At 41.2% G+C, this 22867-nt stretch overlaps 1 protein-coding gene across 1 annotated transcript in view; it reads left to right on the top strand.

Moving 5' to 3' along the window:
- The first annotated feature begins 4971 nt into the window (after positions 1 to 4971).
- Positions 4972 to 22867, top strand: part of HPSE (heparanase) — a 29994-nt gene continuing 12098 nt past the window's right edge. Inside the window, exons 1-6 of the mRNA XM_083367032.1 lie at positions 4972 to 5311; positions 15853 to 15998; positions 18976 to 19110; positions 19436 to 19609; positions 20489 to 20663; positions 21275 to 21322. Of these exons, the coding sequence (XP_083223158.1) occupies positions 5082 to 5311; positions 15853 to 15998; positions 18976 to 19110; positions 19436 to 19609; positions 20489 to 20663; positions 21275 to 21322 (908 nt within the window). The 5' untranslated portion in view covers positions 4972 to 5081. The remainder of the gene's footprint in view (positions 5312 to 15852; positions 15999 to 18975; positions 19111 to 19435; positions 19610 to 20488; positions 20664 to 21274; positions 21323 to 22867) is intronic.

Here is a 22867-nt window from a genome sequence, read left to right on the forward strand (position 1 = left end):
TATTGTATAGAGTACCTTGCCAAATCATGTCTAATGGCTAATTCATGGTTTGATATACTGTGTCAATTAATTGGTTTTGAATATTTTAAACTGATTGTTAAAAAATAAAAGCCATCCCAAACAAGACTGAAAAATATATGAGCAAAATGTACAGATTTTAAAAGGTAGCCATTACAAGCACAGGCAAAACCACACACCCACAGAGGCTCTATACAACACGTAAACTATAATTATTAATCACAGTGGCTCAAGAAAAGCCACCCACATAGTGGCTAAATACTGTACGTTGGCCTGGTTCACATACAAAGATATCTGACTTTGTTTTCTTAGGGAATATGCATTTGTACAAAATCTATTTTTTTTTAAAAAAAGATCAAAATGAAAGCACTGGAAGATCACTGGCTAAAAAGAAAGAAGGCCAATACTAACAATGAATGTAGGTTTGAGTGGAGAAATCTCTGAAACATTTAAGGAGTTAATTGTAAATATTGGCAAGGCTGTGTAATAGCCGGATAATTTTTTTTATCTATTAAGGAAATACCTGAGGTATAAGCTTTGCAATACGATCACAGATCCAAATGGTAATAGAGAAAACCTATTAATAATAATAATAATAATAATAATAATAATAATAATAATAATAATAATAATAATAATAATGTTGGAAGGGACCTTGGAGGTCATCTAGTCCAACCCCCTGCTCAGGCAGGAAACCTTTTACTTATCCTGCCTGCACTTGGACCATCCAAAATGGACTATGTGCACTTACTTATACGTGGACAAACAAAATACCCTCTCACTTCTTGGCTCTTTTATGACTCCTGGACTTCATCTCCCAGAATTCCTGAGCCAGCACAGCAACAGTTCTGCAACACTGAGGATTGAGTAAAATCATCATCAGAGTAGCTTCCTCCAGCAAAATTTACACTACAGTCATAGCTTTATCAAACCATCCTGTCCATTTGCACAACCCGGCACAGCATATCATATTTTTAGTTTAGCCAGATGCAGTCTTTAAATAAAACAGATTTTCATCTGTCCTAAAATACAAAAACACTAGACTAGGTGCTGAGTAGCACAAATTGGGCACCAATACAAAGGCTGGGTTCATCCATCGTTCAAAGGAACTGCTTGCCAATGGTTAGTTGAACAAACCACAATGACTTTCATGCCATGCTAAGCCAAGATATAAGAAGACACATGACTTAGCCCAGTTTTTCCAACTTGACAACTTCCACATATGTAAAGCAACTCGGAATTCTTAGCAATAGCCATGCAATCTAAAGAATTGTGGGAGTTGTCGTCCACAGATCTGGAAATTGTTGAGAAACAGGTTTGTTACAATCTCTGAAGCCAGTAAGAAGCACATTTGTTTTCTCCCAAACTGCTTAGTGAATTGAAAGTTGAATGGGACTCCAATCCTATCATGCTGCTTAGAAATTAGGTAGAATTTAATTTCTGATAAAGTTGCGTAAAACTATCATCTGTTTTTCCCTAAATGTGTTGGAAGTGTATCTCCCACAATTTCCAGCTAAAATAGTCAAATCCTGGGAATTCTGCAAGATGCACTCCCAATATACTGTATTTAAAGATGTCAAACTGGGGACATTGTGCTGACTTAGAGTCCACCAGATTCTCCTGATTAGAGAAGATTAGGAAGGCTACAAAGAGGTGATTCAAATTGTATGTTCAGGCATCTTCAAACATTTTGGATGACTACTTGCTTGGAATCTTTATAATACATTTATGGACATTCATAAATGATTGTTGTGATAGGCAGGCCAATCACAAAGTCCCAACATACCACAAAAGCACTGGAGAAAAGTCCTATCTATTTAACTTCTAAGGACTCTTCAACCACAAGACCATCTTTATCCCATACTTTCTCCAAATTGGTCTCAATTGTTTTCATTGGTGCTGGCTGAAAAGTACAGGTTTCCAGGTTAAAACGTAAAGTTGAGAAAGTAAAACATAATTTTCCATTCCTTGAAAACCTGCCCACTAATTCATTCCACATCCTTTTTTCTGCTTTCTCAAAATGTATTGTTTCTTCTCCTAGCTAATTCCCCTTTCAGTTAACAACCAAAGAAAACGGCTGTTGCAATTAATTCACACGGATGACAAGGAGAAACCACAATGACATCATGGGTAGCATTACACCACTGTACAGACACAAATTATGTTGTGACATCACTCATGTCCGGATGCCCAAGGAGTCATGTAAATACAAAATGGCAGTTATTTATTTTCACATGCCCCAACACAGGGTGCAAATTTCTTACTTCCAAAATGTGCAAAATTAGCAAAATGCCACTTTTTCATCTTTTTTGTTTTTAGTGCCACTAAATGAAAGTCTTCTGTGCTCGGAAGGGTTGGGTTCAGGCCATGGCTGCAAAAACCTCTTGGTCAGGGGTGTCCAATTCGCAACATCACATGACGTGTCACAACGTATCACAACTTTTTTTCCCATTGCCGGCAATGGGGTGGGTGTGGTTTCGCCATGTTGCATCTGGCCCGCAGGCTGGAAGTTTGACACCCCTGCTCTTGATTGTGGTTACTTCAAAAGGCTAAACCAAGATTTTATTTATAGAGAAAAACAGTTGTAGCTCAAAGTTGAGATGAACAGTGATGATGTTACCTAGTTTGGGTAATGAAAGGTCTGGAAGGGAACAACCAAGTTCAGAAAGGGACCCCTCAGGGATGGGTTAATTAGTTAGTTATTAAATTTATTCATTCATTTAATATACATTTTAAAATTTATTTTATTGAATTTATGTTAATAAATGTATATGTTGCCCATCTGACTGTGAAACAACTCAGGGTGGTTCACAACATGGTAAAAGCCACAGTATAATAAACATGAAAATATTAAAATGAACCAAACTGATTTTAGATTCAGTTAGTACAGGCAGTCCTCGACTTACGACCTCCATTGAGCCCAACCTTTCTGTTGCTAAGTGAGACATTTGTTAAGTGAATTTTGCCTCGACCTTCATTGCCACATTTGTTAAGTGAATCGTGGCAGTTGTTCAGTTAGGAACACGGTTGTTAAGTGAACCTGGCCTCCCCATTGACTTTGCTTAGCAGAAGGTGGCAAAAGAGGATCACGTGACCTCGGGACACTGCAGCCGTCATAAGTACGAATCAGTTGCCAAGCATCCAAATTTTGTTCAGGCAACCATGGGGATGCTGCAATGGCCATAAGTGTGAAAAAACGGTCACTTTTCCCCCCCCCCATGCCCTTGTAACTTTGAACAGTCACTAAACGATCTGTTGTAAGTCGAGGACCACCTGTACTTCCTTGGAGGGAAAACCAAGGTCAGGGGAGCACCGGAGAAGAGGGAAGCTGCCAAACCTTGCAGAGAGATGCAAGGGCAAACTACAATCCTGTGGCTACCCAGAAAGCGCCATCCGCGCCATTCCTGAAGCCACTTTTTCCTCTAGTGAGCCTTCCCCCTGCCCCCCCCCACAAAGCTTCTCCCAAAAAGGATAAAGTTTTGTCCGCAATTGTTTTTACTGGGTATTACTACTGACACTACTGTTGTGGACACTAAGTTGATGTTGAATTTAATTACGGCAGCAAGACTTTTAGTAGGGCAATATTGGAAGAAGGAAGAACTGCCGACTATAGAAGAATGGACTTTAAAAGTTTCCAACCTGGCGGAAATGGCAAAGATCTCAGCGTACTTGAAAGACCATTCGCAACAGAGATATATTGTGGAGTGGAAAAAAAATGGATTGATTATATCCAGAATAAATATGGGACTAAAAAAGTTTCACTTAGCATTTGAATAAGTATCGATGTGATATTTATATGGCTTGTAGTTATTTTCTAAGAGTTAAAGTGCGATAGACTTAATAGTTTATTGTTGTTTGCATATGGTAGACCAGGGGTCTTCAAACTTGGCCCTTTTATGACTTGTGGACTTCAACTCCCAGAATTCCTCAGCCAGCTTTGCTGGCTGAGGAATTCTGGAAGTTGAAGTCCACAAGTCATAAAAGGGCCAAGATTGAAGACCCCTGTCAGGTAGACTATGATTGTTTGTACTTTTATACCTTGTATTTAGCTCTGGGAAGTCGGGGAGGGAGGGAGGTGTTGGGGAGGGTTGTGACGAGGGGAGGGGGTTGGGAGGGGTTTTGTTTTGTTTTGTTAAAAATAAAATGTACTGTAAAACTTTTCAATAAAAAAAATCCCAATAACAAAGGATACTTATACCAAGTTATGTGAACCTAATCCTTGTCGTAGTTTACGATTCAGTCCATTATAGAAACCCAGGCAATGGGTTAATTTAGTAAGGTTGTGAGAAACCTTACTAAATAAACCCACTGCCTGGGTTTCTACAACGGACTGTTATCATCTTGGTGGAACAGTGGGCTAATGCCTCCTTAAGTAACACCAGCTACCTGCAATTAGTGCAGGTTCGAGTCCCACCAGGCTCAAGGTTGACTCAGCCTTCCATCCTTCCGAGGTAGGTAAAATGAGGACCCAGATTGTTGGGGGCAATTAAGCTGACTTTGTAATAATGCCGCTTGGGTGTGTGTGAAAGCCCTAATAAGCAGGCATATACATAGAATGAAGGCTACTGCTAAGCTTGTAAGCCGCCCTGAGTCTTCGGAGAAGGGCGGGATACAAATGGAATTAAAATTTAAAAAAAATAAAATTAAATCTTGTATTTGAACAGTGAGAGTTGAGAATTGCATGCAGAAAATGGGGTGGTAGAGGCAGAATGTACTGTAAAACTTTTCAATAATAATAATAAAAAAAGCTTCTCCCAGGACGGCTTTTGCGCCAAACCCTGGCTTGTTTTTAACCACGGTTAGCAGCCGAGCAAGGAGGGATGAGGAGCACACCTCAAGCAGGGCGTGAGGGCCGCAGCTGGGCGTGGGCGGCGTCTCCTTCCGCGGCGCCTCGCCTCCCCTCAGCCGGCCGCCGCGCTCCAGGCCGGCCGCCCTTCACTCGCGGGAGGCCGAGCGCCACAGCGGCTGAGGCGGGGGAACCGCGGGCTCGCCTCTCTCCGGCGGCCGAGCCGAGCCGAGCCGAGCCGAGGTCAAGCGGAGCGCTTTCCTCGCCGCCTCTCGAGATGCCGCCTCCGCCGCTGCTGTTCCTCTTGCTGCCGCTGTTGCACCTTTGCGGCTGGCCGGTGCGGGACGCGGCGGGCTCGTGGCCAGCCGAGCCGGGCCGAAGGGAGGACGAGGCGGCGCTGAGCTTCCAGCTGAGCCGCGAGCCGGTGCGGAAAGTCAGCCCTTTTTTCCTCTCCGTCACCCTCGACTCCAACCTCATCACCCACCCCAAGTACATCACCTTCCTCGGGTAGGTAAGCCGGCGCCCGCGGGCGACACGGGCGGCTCTTCGGACCGACGGGGACGAACCCCAACCTTCCCCACCAGCAGCAGCCAATCTCGCTTGGAAAAGCAGCACCTGAGCCTCTGGCTGCCTGCGGCGTCGGAACCCGAAACGCCTGGGTGTTGTTTTTTTTTTTTAATGCTTGGCAAGCCCCAACCGAGCCGGAGAAATGTAAGAGAATGACAAGAGTTGGAAGGGACTTTGGAGGTCATCCAGTCCAACCCCCTGCTCAGACAGGAAACCCTCTACCCTTTCAGACAAATGGCTGTCCAGTCTCTTCTTAAAATCTTCCAGTGTTGGGAGCATTCACCGCTTCTGGAGGCAGGTTGTTCCACTGATTAATTGTTCTCGCTGTCAGGAAGTTTCTCCTTAGTTCTAGGTTGCTTCTCTCCTTGGTTAGTTTCCATCCGTTGCTTCTTGTCCTGCCTTCAGGTGCTTTGGAGAATAGCTTGACTCCCTCTTCTTTGGGGCAGCCCCTGAGATACTGGAAGACTGCTGTCGTGTCACTCCTCGCCCTTCTCTTCATTAGACTAGAGTCTAGACCACAGGTCTGCAACCCGTGGTTCCGGAGCCGCATGCGGCTCAGCCGTCTCCTGCGGCTCCCAGTCCTCTGCCATGTGCAGTCCAAAAAAAAAAAGTGGGACTAAAAAAGTTCAACCAATCAGTTCAAATATGCAGGGTAGGTGCATATCTCGCCTTGGCTCCACTCTTCAGTCAAACCCTGTTCTGCGCATGCGTGCATGTATGCGCATGCGCACACATTTTTTGCAGCTCCCCATTTTTCCTTTTGTGAGGGAACCGGTTCCGAGTGGCTCTTTCACTGTTTCAGGTTGCTGACCCCTGGTCTAGACATATCCAATTCCAGCAATTATTCTTTATATGTTTTAGCCTCGAGTCCCCTAACAATCTTGTCCTTTGTTAAATTGGAGAGCAGGACTGTTGACAAGTTATGAATGAGTGTACTGCTGGGTGCAGGCGGGGTAGATCTGAGACTTTATTTGAACCCACTGAGAGTAGAGCAGAGCCCATTCAAATATTTTTGGCTCCATGGGTTAGTTAAGCTGTGCTCAACCTGACCTACCTTACAGGGTTGTTGTAAAACATGAGATGGCCATCCATGTAACCTAAACTCCTTGGGAGAGAGGCAGTGGTGGGGATTCAGCCAGTTCACACCATTTCGGCAGAATTTTTTTGATGCCCAGGCCCGGAATGGACTTCCGGAAGTGGCATCCACACAGAGAACCAGTTGTTCACATATTTGAATCCCACCACTGGAGATGGGTAGCTATCAGAGATGAAAAATCCAAACTTTAAGTGTCATCTTTGCTTTTCATTCTAAAGAACGTGCACTTGGTACTGTATAAGTTTGCTGGTTACTTTGTAGCTTGGAAGGGTTGGCAAACTTTAAGCATATCATTGTCTGAATTTCTGGGTGTTGTGCAAACCCATTTTATGACCTTTCTTGCCACAGTTGTTAAGTGAATCACTGCAGCTGTTACTTTAGTAAAATGGTTCTAAAGTGAATCTGGCTTCCCCATTGACTTTGCCTGTCAGAAGGCCACAAAAGGTGATTACATGACACCGGGACACTTCAATCATCATAAATATGATTTGCCAAGCATCTGAATTTTGATTGTGTGACCATGGGGATGTTGCAATGGTCATAAGTGTGAAAAATGGTCATGTGACTTATTTTCGGTGCTATTGTAACTTTGAAAGGTCACTAAATGGTATATAAGTCAAGGACAACATGTACTCCTTATTCATGTGTCCATTTTGACATACTGGTGTAGGAGGAATGAGATGACATCATCCTTTATAATTATCTCCCTCGAACAATTGTCCTCTTAATTATCTGCCTGGCTAAAGAACTTGCTTTGCCATTTCCTGTAGTTCCTTCCTGGTGGTTTGGCTGGTGAGATAGACACCCGGGAATCCTGCTGTCCCCATCTCTGCCCACTGTTTTAGTTCCCTGACAATACTCTTAAATGAATCCAGCAAGAAATGTATTGTTGGAAGATTCTTCTCGATAGAACTGCATATTCTGAGACCGATTTATCTCTGGCATAGTTGCATGGCACAGTTTTGGTTTCATTAAGAGCCTTGTTGGAGCAGGGGGCTAATGCCTCCTTAAGTAACACCAGCTGCCTGCAATTAGTGCAGGTTCGCGTCCCACCAGGCTCAAGGTTGACTCAGCCTTCCATCCTTCCGAGGTAGGTAAAATGAGGACCCAGATTGTTGGGGGCAATAAGCTGACTTTGTAATAATGCCGCTTGGGGTGTGTGTGAAAGCCCTAATAAGCAGGCATATACATAGAATAAAGGCTACTGCTAAGCTTGTAAGCCGCCCTGAGTCTTCGGAGAAGGGCGGGATATAAATGGAATTAAAATAAATAAATAAATAAATTATCCTTTCTTTACAGTTCTTTACAGTGCAATCCTTGCAGACCGAAAAGATTATATTTCAGAGAGAGAGAGAGAGAGAGAGAGAGTGCTGGAATATTTTTTTTTTCAGGTATATGATAAACTGCATTTCAGCCTTTTTTTTTTGCAAGAGAATTGCAACATCCCCATTAAGGCTTGTGAGAACAGAAAAGCTGCGTGAGAATCAAATCAATAAACCGCCTTGTAACCTCAATTTTATTTCTTAACCTCGCATTGCTAGCCTTTGTCTTTGTCCCTGAACAATGCTCTGTGCAAATTTATCCTGTGGGCGCTATTCTGCAAAACACCTGCAACATTAAATGCAAAAAAAAAATAGAGTGAAGAAGATAAGGTATTGTAAGGCTTTACACTTAGCCTCACAATTGCCCCAACGTTACTCAGGAATTTAAAAGAGCCAGAGAAACTCCTGAGCCGAGGTTTCAACAAGCAAACAACTTTTATTTTGATCAAAATAGAGTTGGGTGGCCCCATCTCTCTTCGTGGCTGGTAGAGAGATGAAGGCAACAACCAGGAAAGATGTCTTCCATCTTTTATACCTTTCCAGAACAAAGAGATCGGATCTTGGTACTAGGAACCAAAAGGTACAGAAAAATAATTCCTAGATGATGACTCATACACAACAACCCAGGTTCCACCACAACTCCTTTTTCCCCTCCCCTTATTACCTTGTTCTTTTCATGTAAGCAATCCCCTGTACCTAAAGCATGAAACATTTGCTTTTATATAACTAATTTCCCAATATAAAGCACCTACAAAGCTGCTTGCACATAAACAAAGAAATATATATATGATTACAAAGTATCACTACTAATATCAATCTTAAGCATAATAAAATCCCTTCCGTATCGTTAGGCCAAAGTCCTTTCTCCCACCTACCTCAGAGTTGTTTCACGAATACCTGAAGTTACCTGTGAAGATTCTTTGGATTGGAACATTCTGTTCATTCACTTACCTCTATTGGCACCTGAAGTGGTTGAGTCTGAATGCAAAAGTTCCTGAGTTCCTGATCTGGCTTAGGAGATAAAGTTACCCAATCACTCTCCTACACATAATAGGGAGAAAAGGGATAGTTCTTCCATTAGTTCACTTGGGATATGAACTTTAAGGCCCTTGTTCACCTTTGACATGGCTTGGTCTAATCCAGAGGTCTTCAAACTAGGCCCTTTTATGGCTTTTGGACTTCAACTCCCAGAATTCCTCAGCCAGGCGGTTGAGGAATTCTGGGAGTTGAAGTCCACAAGCCATAAAAGGGCCAAGTTTGAAGACCCCTGGTCTAATCCAACCCTGCTCTAAATGGAACAAGCCATGTCAAAGGTGAACAAGGGCCTTAAAGTTCATATCCCAAGTGAACAAATGGAAGAATTATCAAACTTGGCAGCTTGAAGATGTGTCGACTTCTATGCTGGCTGGGGAATTCTTGAAGTCCATACATCTTCAAGTTGAGAAATACTGGATTAGACAGTCCTTTACATTCTTAGAAGATTTCTCCAAAACATTGTTAGGTTTCTGTCTTGGGGGTTCTGGACGATGAACATATTGTAGTTCGTCCTATTTTTCTCTATAACAACATCCCAGTTGGGTAGGATGATGTGTATGGAAATTCTCAGTCATCTCAGTCATTGCTGTCCCAAAGATGTTTTTTCAAGAGGCAACTGAACTTTCTTTGTTTTTCCTTGAAGAAGTTTCACTTCTCATCCAAGAAGCTTCTTCAGTTCTGACTAAATGGTGGGGGATCGAAGGATTTATATTCCTTGCAGTCCTCTGATCATTAGCACTCTTTCTGAGAGTCATTGAGGCCACTTGGAGTTTATCTGTGCCCTCAGGGGTCACCTGAATAATGCAAATGGGTGTAGAACCTTTACGGATGAGTATTATGGGTGTTAGACTGGACTGAGCAAGAGGGATAGGAAGTTTCTGTGGCTGATTATGGATTTTCCTCCAGTGACATTTAACACCTTAAACTCTGCACCATGCTAGCTTTCTATATAAAGGCCTATCTAATGGTGGTCCTTCAACTAGGAAGGCGATGTGAGAGATGATGCCCATGGCAAGGAGGCTGTGTGATGGACTATAATGGAGCAGCAGTTTCCCTGGAAGAAGGGAGCACATTCCAAGGAACAGACGAAACAAGAGACAACACAGCCTGGAGCTGGATAAGAGGCAGAGGAAGAGAGTTAGGGTAGCCACTCCGTAGAATCTCTTAGGAGATCTCTTAGACCAGGGGTAGGCAACCTTGGCTCTTTTATGACTCGTGGACTTCAACTCCCAGAATTCCTGAGCCAGCATGGCACAGCTTGGAAACCTCTCCATTTCTCCTCAGCATGGCTGGCTCAGGAATTCTGGGAGTTGAAGTCCACAAGTCATAAAAGAGCCAAGGTTGCCTACCCCTGTTTTAGACTGAGAGTAGTAAAAGGTTTACTCTGGAAAAAAAGACTATGGAGATTCTCAGTTATCCAGGTGATGGTTGTTCCAAAAGACGGAATCTTGGAAGAGTAAACCCAAAGGTGCTTTCAAAAGGCAACAGGACTTTGTTTTTCCTTGAAGATGTTTCGCTTCTCATCCGGTAAATTGAAGAAGCTTTTTGGATAAGAAGCGAAACATCTTCAAGGACAAACAAAGTCCAGTTGCCTTTTGAAAGGCATCTTTGGGTTTACTCTGGCAACATTCTGTCTGTTGTGTATAAGCTGATAAAGAACTACCATAAATACTGGCTAAATTGTTCTGTGTTGTTCTTCGTCTTAGTCTGACATGCCTATTAATCACGACAGGTATTATTGGGATAACAGGTTGAACCAAGTCAGTGAAAGATCTAGCACAGGGATCTTCAAACTGGCTGAGGAATTCTGGGAGTTGGAAGTCCACAAGTCATAAAAGGGCCAAGTTTGAAGACCCCTGGTCTAGCAGATACATTCACACAATCCCATAAACAAAGGATACTTATACCAAGTTATGTGAACCTAATCCTTGTTGTAGTTTACGATTCAGTCCATTATAGAAACCCAGGCAATGGGTTAATTTAGTAAGGTTGTGAGAAACCTTACTAAATAAACCCACTGCCTGGGTTTCTACAACGGACTGTTATCATCTTGTTTTGAACAGTGAGAGTTGAGAATTGCATGCAGAAAATGGGGTGGTAGAGGCAGAATGTTTGCTAGAGTAAAGCCTAGAAAATAATAGAGGAGATTTTCACCTACACATATCTCTTCTGCCTAACATACAAAGATTCAGGAATGTAATATGTATGAATTAGGGAAATTCCCTGGCAGCAGTCTGAGAAGAAACACCAGTCCTCCCAGATCACCGTAAGCTGGCATAGAGTTCTTTAAATACATTTCCATTTTGAAATGTAGGCATATTCCAGAAGACATAGCTAGTTCTACCATAGTTAAGAGAAAGAATCTACAGTGGTGAATTTATGGACATCTGCTAGGTCGTTCCCTGGCCTATGGGCTTATCTGAATGAATGTACACAATTGACAAGGATCCCACACAAATGATACCATTTTTATTTGGGCATAATGGACAGAGCAAAGAGACTCAGTGTGCCAAATGGCTAAATATTAGAGGCTGGGATGATGTGTATATCAAATCCATCATTTCTAAAACTTAGCATCTATATGAGCATGCCAGACGTAACTGCAGGTTACAGAGAGAAGCTGGATCATAGCGAAGACCAGAAATGTTATAAGTTGCAATTAGATATTTTAAAGATGGTTAAAAAGTAGATTATAAAAGTATTAATACCACTTTACAATGCCTTGGTAAGGCCACCCTTGGAATACTGCATCCAGTTTTGGTCACCACAATGTAAAAAAGATGTTGAGGCTCTAGAAAGAGTACAGAGAAGAGCAACAAAGATGATTAGGGGACTGGAGGCTAAAACTTACAAGGAATGGTTGCTGGAATTGGGTATGACTAGTTTAACGAAGAAAAGGACGAGGGGGAACAGGATAGCAGTGTTCCAATATCTCAGGGGCTACCACAAGAAGATGGAGTCGAGCTATTCTCCAAAGCCCCTGAAGGCAGGACAAGAAGCAACAGATGGAAACTAACCAAGGAGAAAAGCAACCTAGAACTAAGGAGAAACTTCCTGACAGTTAGAACAATTAATCAGTACCGGGCCGCAGCATGCCAGCAACCGGTCCACACAAACAAGCAAAGCCCCATCCGTGGGATGCAGGCAGCACACAAAACCACATACTCTCCAGTCCGTGGAAAAACCTCTGTCCACGGAACCAGTCCCTGGTGCCCAAAAGGTTGGGGACCTCTGGTTTACAATACAGATCTTTCCATGCAAGAATCCTGCATAGCTTGTACTTTGCCATTGTTTGCAAGTGGAATTTATGGGCACTTTCCAAGTTTAGCTGAACGTAAAACCTTTTACATCAGTGAAGATGGAATTCTTTGAACACATGCATATATTTATAATCCATGTTTATATTGCTTGGCTTAATGACATTGAACCTTGAAGTTCAAGAGCAAAGGAAAAGTAGAACAGCAAACAAACTTATTGTTTTCAAGTGCCTTATCAAATATCTGAGGCTTTGTTCGCTCTAATAAGGAAGTTGTCGTCAAACAACGTGGTTTTTAACTGATGAAACCCTTTCTTTTCAACCGAGATACAATGCAGTTTATTTTTCATCTTGATTTGTGAATAGACCATCGTGTGCTCTGAAAACCAGGCTATGTCACAAACTGAAGAAATTTTGGTTTATAGCCTCTGCAAATTTGATCATCATCAAGCAAATTCAGTCTTTCTCCAGGACTGAAGTGATAGAAACCAGGAACATTAGTTTAAATCACAATATGGTGTTAATCTAAGCTCTAGGTTCCTAGAATTTTTCAAGATGAAAAATCTGAACTTGGCAACAACACTTTCTTTTGCCTTGGGCACCCAGATTTTTAATCCTGAATCAGTTTTCAGTTACAGGTAGTCCTTGATTTACGTCTATAACCGAGACTGGAATTTTCATTGCTAAATGATGCAGTTGTTAAGTAGTTATCATGTGGCTGGACCCAATTTGATGACTATCTTTACTGCAGCCATTAAGTGAAACATACAGTCTTTAAATAAATCTAGTTCCCCAATTGAAAACTGTTGAAAACTGACCAGGAAGCTTGCTGATTGCAATCACATGATCTCAGGACACTGCAATTGGACATAAATGCGAGCTGGTTGCCAAGCAACAAATCGTGATCAATTGACTGGCTGCAACAGATGTAAGGTTGAGGACAGGTCATAAATCACTTTTTTGTAAACCGAGAACTTATCACTGTGTGGCAGCTGATTCTGACAAACTCAAAAGCAAGTAGGGTGGTACCAGATTAGTCTGTTATAGGTAGCCCTTGACGTTAGTCTGTTATAGGTAGCCCTTGAGCCCAAAATTTCTGTTGCTAAGTGAGACAGTTGTTGAGTGAGTTTTGCTCCATTTTACGATCTTTCTTGCCACAGTGGTTAAGTGAATCACTGCAGTTGTTAAGTTAGAAACATATTGTTAAGTGAATCTGGCTTCCCCATTGACTTTGCTTTCAGAAGGTCACAAAAAGTGTCCACATGAACCTGGACATAAATATGAGTCACTTACTAAGCATCCGATTATGTGACCGTGAGACTGTGCAATGGTTATAAGTGTGAAAAACGGTCATACTCATGTGCTGTTATAACTTGGAACCATCACTAAATTAATTGTTGTAGGACGAGGACTACTCGTCTTGTAAGTAGGAAGGTGAAACTAAACATGCTTTCAAAAAGACAGGTTTCTATCCCAACAGACCCCCCAAAAGTGGGAGAAGAAAGTGCCAAGAATGTGATCCTTGATTTTAATATAAATAGGCTTTGCATCGGATAGTCAGCAATCACTGGCATTCTTTCCTAATAGCTTCCTTCCTTTTACCTTATATTAAATCTACCTATCAAAGGTCTGCATTAAAGATCTGAAACCTACCGTGCCAGTCATATCCTGCCAGGAGAAGGCTAACACTCTGCACAAGCTCAATGGCATTCTTTGATCTTTGGTTCATCACTGCAGGGCGGCACTTCCCAGGCAAGGAAAAGGAAGCGCATCATTTAAAACGGACAGCTTCAAAAACCAAAGACGTGCAAAGAATTTGCATACACTTAGTTTATTTATTTATTTATTATTTATTAATTTTATTTGTATACCGCCCTTCTCCCGAAGGACTCAGGGCAGTGAACAGGGCAATACATATTAAAAAACAAGATACAAAATTAAAAACGATTAAACAAAATGCCCACGAATAAATTAAAACACATTAAAAAGTACCGTAGGTTAAAACACATTAATGAAACCCAACCCCATCCTATCAGGCCAGGCCAGCTTGTTCGAAAAGGTAGGTTTTGAGAAACATATGCCCGTGCATATGCAATTCTATAATTTAAATAGAAATGCAATTCTTGTCAGCATCAGGAGAGAAATTGTGCCTTCAGAAATGATGGTTCTGCTTAGTTTGTTGCCCTTTCTAATTATGGATGGGCACATTGCAGTCCCTGGGTTTCCTATTGTGTATTCTTTGTCTTGAAATCAGGGATGAATTAGACACCTCCTTCAAACAGAAGAGGCTTTAAAACAAGAGGTGCTGTCTATTTTTTGTAACCCTTCAAACTGAGAACCACCTTCCATAAAATGGCAATTGTCCAGCGTTATTCATAAAGAGCAATCAATCAGTGTGAATCAAAATACTGGTTGTTTAGTGACCGTTCGAAATGACAATGGCACTGAAAAAAAGTATGATAGTTTTTCACACGACCGTTGCAGCATCCCCATGGTCATTTGATCAAAATTGTGGCGCTCGGCAACCGGCATGTATTCATGACGGTTGCAGTGTCCTAGAATCAAGGGATCCCCTTTTGCGACCTTCTGACAAGCAAAGTCAATGGGGAAGCCAGATTCACTTAACAGCCACGTTACTAACTTAACAAGAGCAGTAATTCACTTAGCAACTGCGGCAAGAAAGTTTGTAAAATGGAGCAAAACTCACTCAAAAACTGTCTTGCTTAGCAATAAAAATTTTGGAATCGGGTTTTGGTCATAAGTCAAGTGCCACCTGTATACAGGGTAGACTGAATCCTTAAATCCTCATTCAGATGAACCTGTAAATCCAGGAAGTTTCTATTCTAGCTATCCTTCAATTAAAGGCAAGCTTTTCCTGGCACTCTATCATTAGGGTGACCTGAAGCTGCTGCTTAAAAGTAGCGCACTGTATACTTTGCTGATCCAGAATGACTCAACTGTGTCAGCTCTGAAGAATCTGGTCTGCTTCGTAGAGCAGGAGACTTGACAGGTAAATCACTTCTCATCATGTGATTTGCAAATTGCTGGTGTCCTTGAGTTTTTTTAAAAAATCTTGATTTAAGAGTTTGACGTGTTGGGTGCCTGAAAGCTTACACAAGCAGCTGGAAGTTGCATGAGTTACTCCAGCTTTTTGCAAGCCGGGGATTAAAATCAAGTTGGGAGGGAATATGTTGAATTGACAATGAAGTCAATCACTTCTGGTAAGAGTTTAAAAAATATTTAGGGCTCCGGGGCCTTGGAACTTAACCACAGGTGACACTGTGACATTTTTAGAAGAAACTGTGATAGTGTTTTTTAATCCATTTCCTCATTTTGGGGTAAAAGTTATGTTAATGTTTGATAATTGCTTAGGCCAGTGAGATGTACTGTACTAAATTTGTTCACTGCCATAGGAAATGACATTGCCACTATTCAAAGGCTTGCAGACACAACTTAGGAGTGTGATTTCTCTTCCAATTCCTTGGGGGGGCTATACATATGTTGCCTACCCTTGAATTAAATTAATTCCAATGAATTAAAGCCACTGTTTGGGTTTGCACAGTATGATAAACTGTGAATTGCTTTTTGTTTATTGAATAGATCATACCTGACATGGGTCACCTGATATACCAATGCATAAATCGTAGCTTATAAGTCAAAACACTGTTTTTTTTGCAGAACATGCTAAGCCAAAAACCTATCAAAGGGTGTGCAAGATGTGATGTTTGGGTGAAAAAAAATGGCCTTACAATTTTTGCATTATTTTCCCCAGTTCTACAAAACTCCGTACATTAGCAAGGGGCTTGTCTCCTGCCTTCTTGAGATTTGGTGGGACCAAAGGAGACTTCCTGATCTTCGATCCTCAACAGAAGCCAACAGCCGAGGAGAAGATTTTTCAGGATTTCCTTAGAAAACAAGGTAGGGTGCTATTCAGCTTATGAACGGCAACATATTGCTTCCTATTCTCCAAACTTACACCGTCCATGAAGACCAATAAGAATTAAATTAAATTATATCACAGACTGACAACCCAGCGTCATCCATGGGCCATATGAAACTTTAGCCTTTCCTATGTCTATGGAGATTCTCAGTCATCCAGCTGATGGTTGTTCCGAAGGTGCTTTTCAAAAGGCACAACTGGACTTTCTTAGGTTTTTTCCTTGAAGACATTTCACTTCTCATCCAAGAAGCTTCTTCAGTTCTGGTTGAATGGTGGGTAATTCAGGTGACCTCCCAAGTGGCCTTGAGGACTTTCAGAGAGCTAACAACCTGCCTTCAGAGTGCTAAGGTCTGTTCAGAGGGAGATGTAACCATTTTCTTGTTTTGTTTTACTCTTAGAGTTAGAGTTAGATGATGCTGGGGGCGGGGGGGGGAAGGAATGTGCATGAGAGTTTAGCTAGACATAACAATACTGAACCTAATGTGAGAACCAAGGTTATTGAAACAACAGATGATAAGAATTGGCCGAGCTGGAGAACTGGAGGGGAAGCCTGCATTTCAAACTAATTGGAGAATGTGATTTATGACTGTCAACTGGAGGAGGGAATTGTGCTTTGATACTATGTGCTCAGGGGAGGAGAATTCAGATTTTGGCTTCCATTATGTTAGTGCCAATGTTATGCTACTCAAAAGATTCTTTAAGGTAAACAATGCCTCGAAATTCTTTGAAGAGTTTCATCTGTCGGAACCACGACAGTCCAGATAACTTCAAAGAATTCAGGTAGGCTTCAATTCACAACCTCAATTGAGCCCCAATTTTCTCTTCCCAAGCAAAACATTTGTTAAATATTTTACAACTTTTCTTGCCACAGTTGTGAAGTGAATCACTGAACCTGTTAAGTTAGTAACACGGTTGTGAAGTGAATCTGTTCCCCCCACTGCCTTTGCTTGTCAGAAGGTCGCAAAAGGGGATCATGCGACCTTGGGATACAGCAGCTGACATAAATATGAGTCAGTTGCCAAGCATCCAAATTTTGATCACATGACCATGGGGATGCTAAAATGGCCGTAAGTGTGAAAAATGGACATAAGCCACTTTTTTCGATGCTGTTGTAACTTTGACGAATCAGCAAATGAACTGTTGTAAGTCGAGGACTACCTGTATAAATCCTTCCATTCCCACCATTGAGCCAGAACCGAAGAAGCTTCTTGGATGAGAAGGGAAATGTCTTCAAGGGGAAAAAAAACAAAAACCAAGAAAGTCTAGTTACCTTTTGAAAAGCATCTTTGGATTCAGTCTGTTCTCTCTATGGCCTACAGAGTGCCAGAAACATGGCTGTTTTCCATGATGGTTAAAAAATTGTTCAATTATTTTATTAAGTTTACTGGGAGGAAGGAAGTTCTTTTTTTAAAAGTGCCTCTAAGGATAACACAACAACAGGACATAAAGTCTCATTTGTCACTGCCTCCATGGTCTCTCCTGCTCCTCAAGATAGGGCAATAGAGTTTCTTAGCTGATAGCTAGTTAGCTTTGTCTCAAGATCTTTCTCTTTTGAATTTCTATACCAGGGGTAGCCAACCTTGGCTCTTTTATGACTCGTGGACTTCAACTCCCAGAATTCCTGAGCCAGCATGGGGGAACTATGTCTCCTTCATGACTCGTGGACTTCAACTCCCAGAATTCCTGAGCCAGCATGGCTCAGCTTGGAAACCTTTCCCTTTCCCCTCAGCATGGCTGGCTCAGGAATTCTGGGAGTTGAAGTCCACGAGTCATAAAAGAGCCAAGGTTGCTTACCCCTGTTCTATACCATGGATGCAGGCTGCTAGCAGTCCTTTTTGGTCTTCTGCTGTGAGCTGTAACCATTGGGTAGGGCCTGCTCAGCAGTTTTTACAGTATGTTCGTTTAAAAAATAGTTGTGTTTGAGTTGCCTAGATGAATAGGAGGAACCTAGTTCCTGAACTGGGAGAGAAAACATTTAACTTTTGCAAAGTGGCTTTTTTGCAGACACCCACAGTACAAAGCACCAAGTACTTCAGCCAAAGTGAAAAGTATTTATTGAGGGGCGCAAGGATACAGACACAAATGATACATACATACAAGCTTATGCATCAGAGACAAATTCCTTGTGTGTCCAATCACACTTGGCCAATAAAGATATTCTATTCTATTCTATTCTATTCTATTCTATTCTATTCTATTCTATTCTATTCTATTCTATTCTATTCTATTCTATTCTATTCTATTCTATTCTATTCTAATGTTCTATATTCTACTCCTACTCCTACTCCTACTCTACTCTACTCTACTCTACTCTACTCTACTCTACTCTACTCTACTCTACTCTACTCCATTCCATTCCATTCTTAAATGTGATGCATCGGAAAGCAACAATAAAAGTCATTGATTACACATGTGAAAAGACCGGCCTTTGACTTAGGACTGATCACTTAGTGACAATTCAAAGTTATGACGGACCTCCCCAGAGCTACTTATGATCCAGCTTTGAAGTTCGGGTGGCTGGCCTCCTGGTCATCTGATCACATTTGGGGTACTCAGCAACCAGCCCCCATTTACAGCCATTTGTAGTGTCTCATTGTCGCATGATCACAATTTACCACTGTTTTTGCTGGAAACCAGTGTTTTAATTCTAGTTTCCATCAAAAATGCCCCAGAGCGAACAATGGATTCACTTAACGACTGCAGCTTTTGTTTAGCAGCTGTCACAAAAAAAGGTCATAAAATTGGGCGCTGTCACGTGGTGAACTGCTTAACGACTGGCATGACTTACAACCAGAATTCCTGGCTCAATTATTTCGGGGAGACTCGAGGTGCCCATGTCTGCTTAAATGAGAGTCACTTGCCCAACTGATGAACTTCTCCCCATGTCCCTTAAAGCAGCAGCATCTCCAGTTCAACACTAATGATGAGATCTTCCTTCTTTGTCTCTTGCTGTAGCAACGGTGGACTTTTGTGCATTCAGATCTGCCCCTTTGGACTTCATAGCACAATTGCAGTTTCAGTGGCTTTTTGAGCAGAAGGTCATCTTCCGGGAACAAGTAAAGAACAAGTATAAAAACATCACATTTACAGGTAAGGCCCATGTTGTGTACTAGGCTCTTTGCTGGAAGCAGGAGACGAGGCGAGAGAGTTCAGGCAGGAACATGCTTTATTGAATGCAGGAACTGAACTAGTAACCAAGGCTTCTACGCAGCTATTTATATGCTGGCCACTAGGCGGCGGCCAATAGGTTTAAAGCACCCCTTTCAAACTTTGGTAAAAATGAGAGTGGGGTGGGGGGAGGAGAGAAACAAAAATGATGCTTATCTCATGGGTTTTGATTAAATTGACTTAGATCTCCTGTGCGTATATATATATATCTTGAAATAATATGGCTTTATTTCCATTCTCTTAACAGAAAGCACACTGGATATTTTATACAATTTTGCAAATTGCAGTAATTTGCACCTGATCTTTGGCCTCAATGCCTTATTGCGGACAGGCAGTTCCCAGTGGGATAGTTCAAATGCTCAGCAGATTTTGAATTATACTAATTCCCAGAATTACATCTTGTCTTGGGAACTTGGAAATGGTACGTGTATAGGTGAAGGATTTCATGAGAGAAAATGTATCTAGGTAGTCCTCGACTTACAACGATTCAATTAGTGGCCATTTAAAGTTACAACAGCACTGGAAAAAGTGACTCGTCCTGTTTTCACTCTTACAACCATTGTGGCATCCCCATGGTCACGTGATCAAAATTCAGATGCTTAGCAACTGGCATGTACTTATGACAGTTGCCCTGTCCTGGGGTCATGTGATTACCATTTGTAATCTTCTGACAATCAAAATGAAAGCAAGATTCACTTAACGACCACTTAATGATTCACTTAACACCAGTGGTTTGCCTAACAGCTGTGGCAAAAAAAGTGAAATGGAGTGCAATTCATTTAGCCACGGAGTGCCTTGCTTAGCGATGGAAATTTTGGGCTCCATTTTAGCTGTAAATCGAGGACTATCTGTACTTGGTTTTGGGGAAGGGCATTGAACATCTTTATGTTAAATCCAATAATGCCAAGCTATAAAAATGTGTTGCACATCAACCCTTTTAACTGAACAACATGCGTGCATCCTTTCTTTAAAAAAATCTGGAACAAAAACATTAATTGGGTCACCCAATATTCATATTTGTTAAAAGCCATACTTAAAGAAAACTAGAAATTGTGCTTTTCATAGCAAGCTGTAGCTGGAATGTTCTGGGGAGAAAAAAAAACCTTGTATATTTTTAATTTTAAATGTTCTTTGTGGTTTTCAAGCTTATCTATTAGCTGGTTTTGACATTTTGGGTTCCGTATTTGGGGTTGATTATTACCATTGTGTAAACATTTACAGACTTACTGTAAACCACCCGGAGTTAGGATAGACATATGTACTTAAAAGTGAGCAAATGCCTTTTTTATATTTTCTGCAGAACCTAACAGCTTTTTGCACAAGTCAGGAATAGAAATCAACGGCCACCAACTCGGTCAAGATTTCATACAACTCCGGCAGCTTCTGAACAATTACATCCACTACAAAAATGCCAAAATTTATGGTCCCGACTTAGGAAGATCAAGTCGGAAGCACAGTAAAATTTTGCTTAAAAGGTAAAATGAAAATATTTGGTGCTGTTGATGTGCTAAACAGCCAAACCAGATGCAATATTTAACCCATGGTTTGCTTAAGCTATTCTTTGCTGCTTTAATTGTGGTTTAGTTTCAAACTAAATCTTTTTTTCTGGGGAGGGAATAACTTAGGAATGAGAATCACTTAACTGGAGTGGAGTGGAGTAATTGCTTACTTTTACAGCATATCTTAGTTGTTTTTAACAATCATTCACTGTTGTTATTTTGATGTGATATTTAGTGTTAATGAAGGTAAATCAAATGAGGCAAGAGACAGTGAGAACATAGTTGGTGCTCAAAATTTAGGACTCAAAAGAATTCATGGATCAGATATAAAATTAGCAAGCCTTAGAAGAAGTTGAAACATTGACTTGGTGGCCTTATCTTTGCAGCTTTTCTTGGCAAGTGCATTGCCGTTGAGTCTTTTTCCATGACATTCTTGATCTCACAAACTAAGCAGGGCTGCCTATAATGAATATTTGAATTTTGCAGTGGAAGGGTCAGATGACTGGATATTTTAAGACTGCTGACAGCTTTCTTATGATTAGAGACTGCAAATGAAAATGACTACTCAAACAATTCTTATTTTGTAGTTTTCTGAAGTCAGGAGGCAAAGCGCTTGATTCTGTCACGTGGCATCAGTAAGTAAGTTTATATCTAGCAATTCAAGCATGAGGGGTTTTTTGAGGGTAAATAGCCCTGGGGAGACAGATTAGATTTAGCATTTAGCAATAGTATTTAGCAGGGCTTTTTTTCTAAAAAAAAGGGTGCCGGAACTCTCATCTTGTTATTTATTTATATAATTTTATTTATATATTTATTTATATAATTAAACAATTATATATTCAATTCTTAACATACATTTTGTTCCATATATAAATATAAAAGCATGATAGGCTCTGTATTTGTACGATGGCCGATTATCTCAGTGTGCAGAAACGTGGATAACTACAAACAGAAGTTGCAACCCCTCTCCTTTTCACTGCATGGGAGTTCAGACCTGCGATGAACTGGGCTGATAGATCTAGAATCTCATATAATTATTTAGTGACAGCAGTCTATTTTATAACTCTGTAATAATATCAGACACAGGTATGTGATATGCTGTCCAATTCAAAGATTAGTTGTGGATTCAAAGAAATAAGAAATACTGTCAGACTATCTATATGGATTCTTTACTGACCCAGATCTGTGTATTTGCATAGTGTGTTTTATCAGTAACTCTGATCACAAGGAAGGAGATGCATGATTCTGCCTCCTGGCCAAGGATTTAGTTTATGAAAAATGAGCATCTGTAAACTCTAGTCTGGCTCTTAAGGCTCCACTCCATGTGGCTTGGATTTCTGTGTTAGATGGCTGCATTTCAGACACCATTCAATAATCTGATTGATACAGGCCATAAAATTAGAAACTGAACACTCCAGAAGGTAGAGGTCAACCAGTAATTTATTGTAATCTAATGTGCTGGGCAGCAGCTCTTTGTGGTCAAGTAACAGGCTGTGTGAGGAAAGGAAGGGTGGGACGATGGAAAGGGATCAACCTGCACTGCTGAGCAAGGCAAGAACTACCCTATTTTTCGGACCATAAGACGCACCTGACCATAAGACACACCCAGTTTTTAGAGCAGGAAAACAAGAAAAAAAATATTCTGAACCAAATAGTACCAGTATACTAAAAACAGGGCTTTTCAACCTTTTCATCCATTGTACCACTTTTAGGACAAGGCAATGTCTGAGTACCACCAGTCGCCCAGTGACTGTTCAGTTACGACGGCACTGAAAAAAGTGACTTATGACCATTTTTCACACTTATGACCGTTGCAGCATCCCCAGGGTCATGTGATTTACATTCTGATGCTTGGCAATCGATTCATATTTATGATGGTCACATTGTTCCAGGGTCATGTGATTGCCTTTTGCAACCTTCTGACAAGCAAAGTTAGTGGGGAAACCAGATTCACTTAACAATCATGTTACTAATTTAATTTCTCTCTCTCCCCTTCTCTTTCTCTCCCTCTCTCCCCCTCCCTCTTTCTTTCTTTCTCCTCTTTGTCCCTCTTTCTCTCTCTCTCCCTATTTTTCTCTTTATTTCTCCCTCTTTCTATCTCCATTTCCCTCCCTTTCTTTCTCCTTCTCTCTCTCCCTTTCTCTCCCTATTTTTCTTTCCCTCTATTTCTCCCTTTCTCT

Source organism: Vipera ursinii (genome assembly GCF_947247035.1).
Source record: "Vipera ursinii genome assembly, chromosome: 7".
Classification (NCBI taxonomy): domain Eukaryota; kingdom Metazoa; phylum Chordata; class Lepidosauria; order Squamata; family Viperidae; genus Vipera; species Vipera ursinii.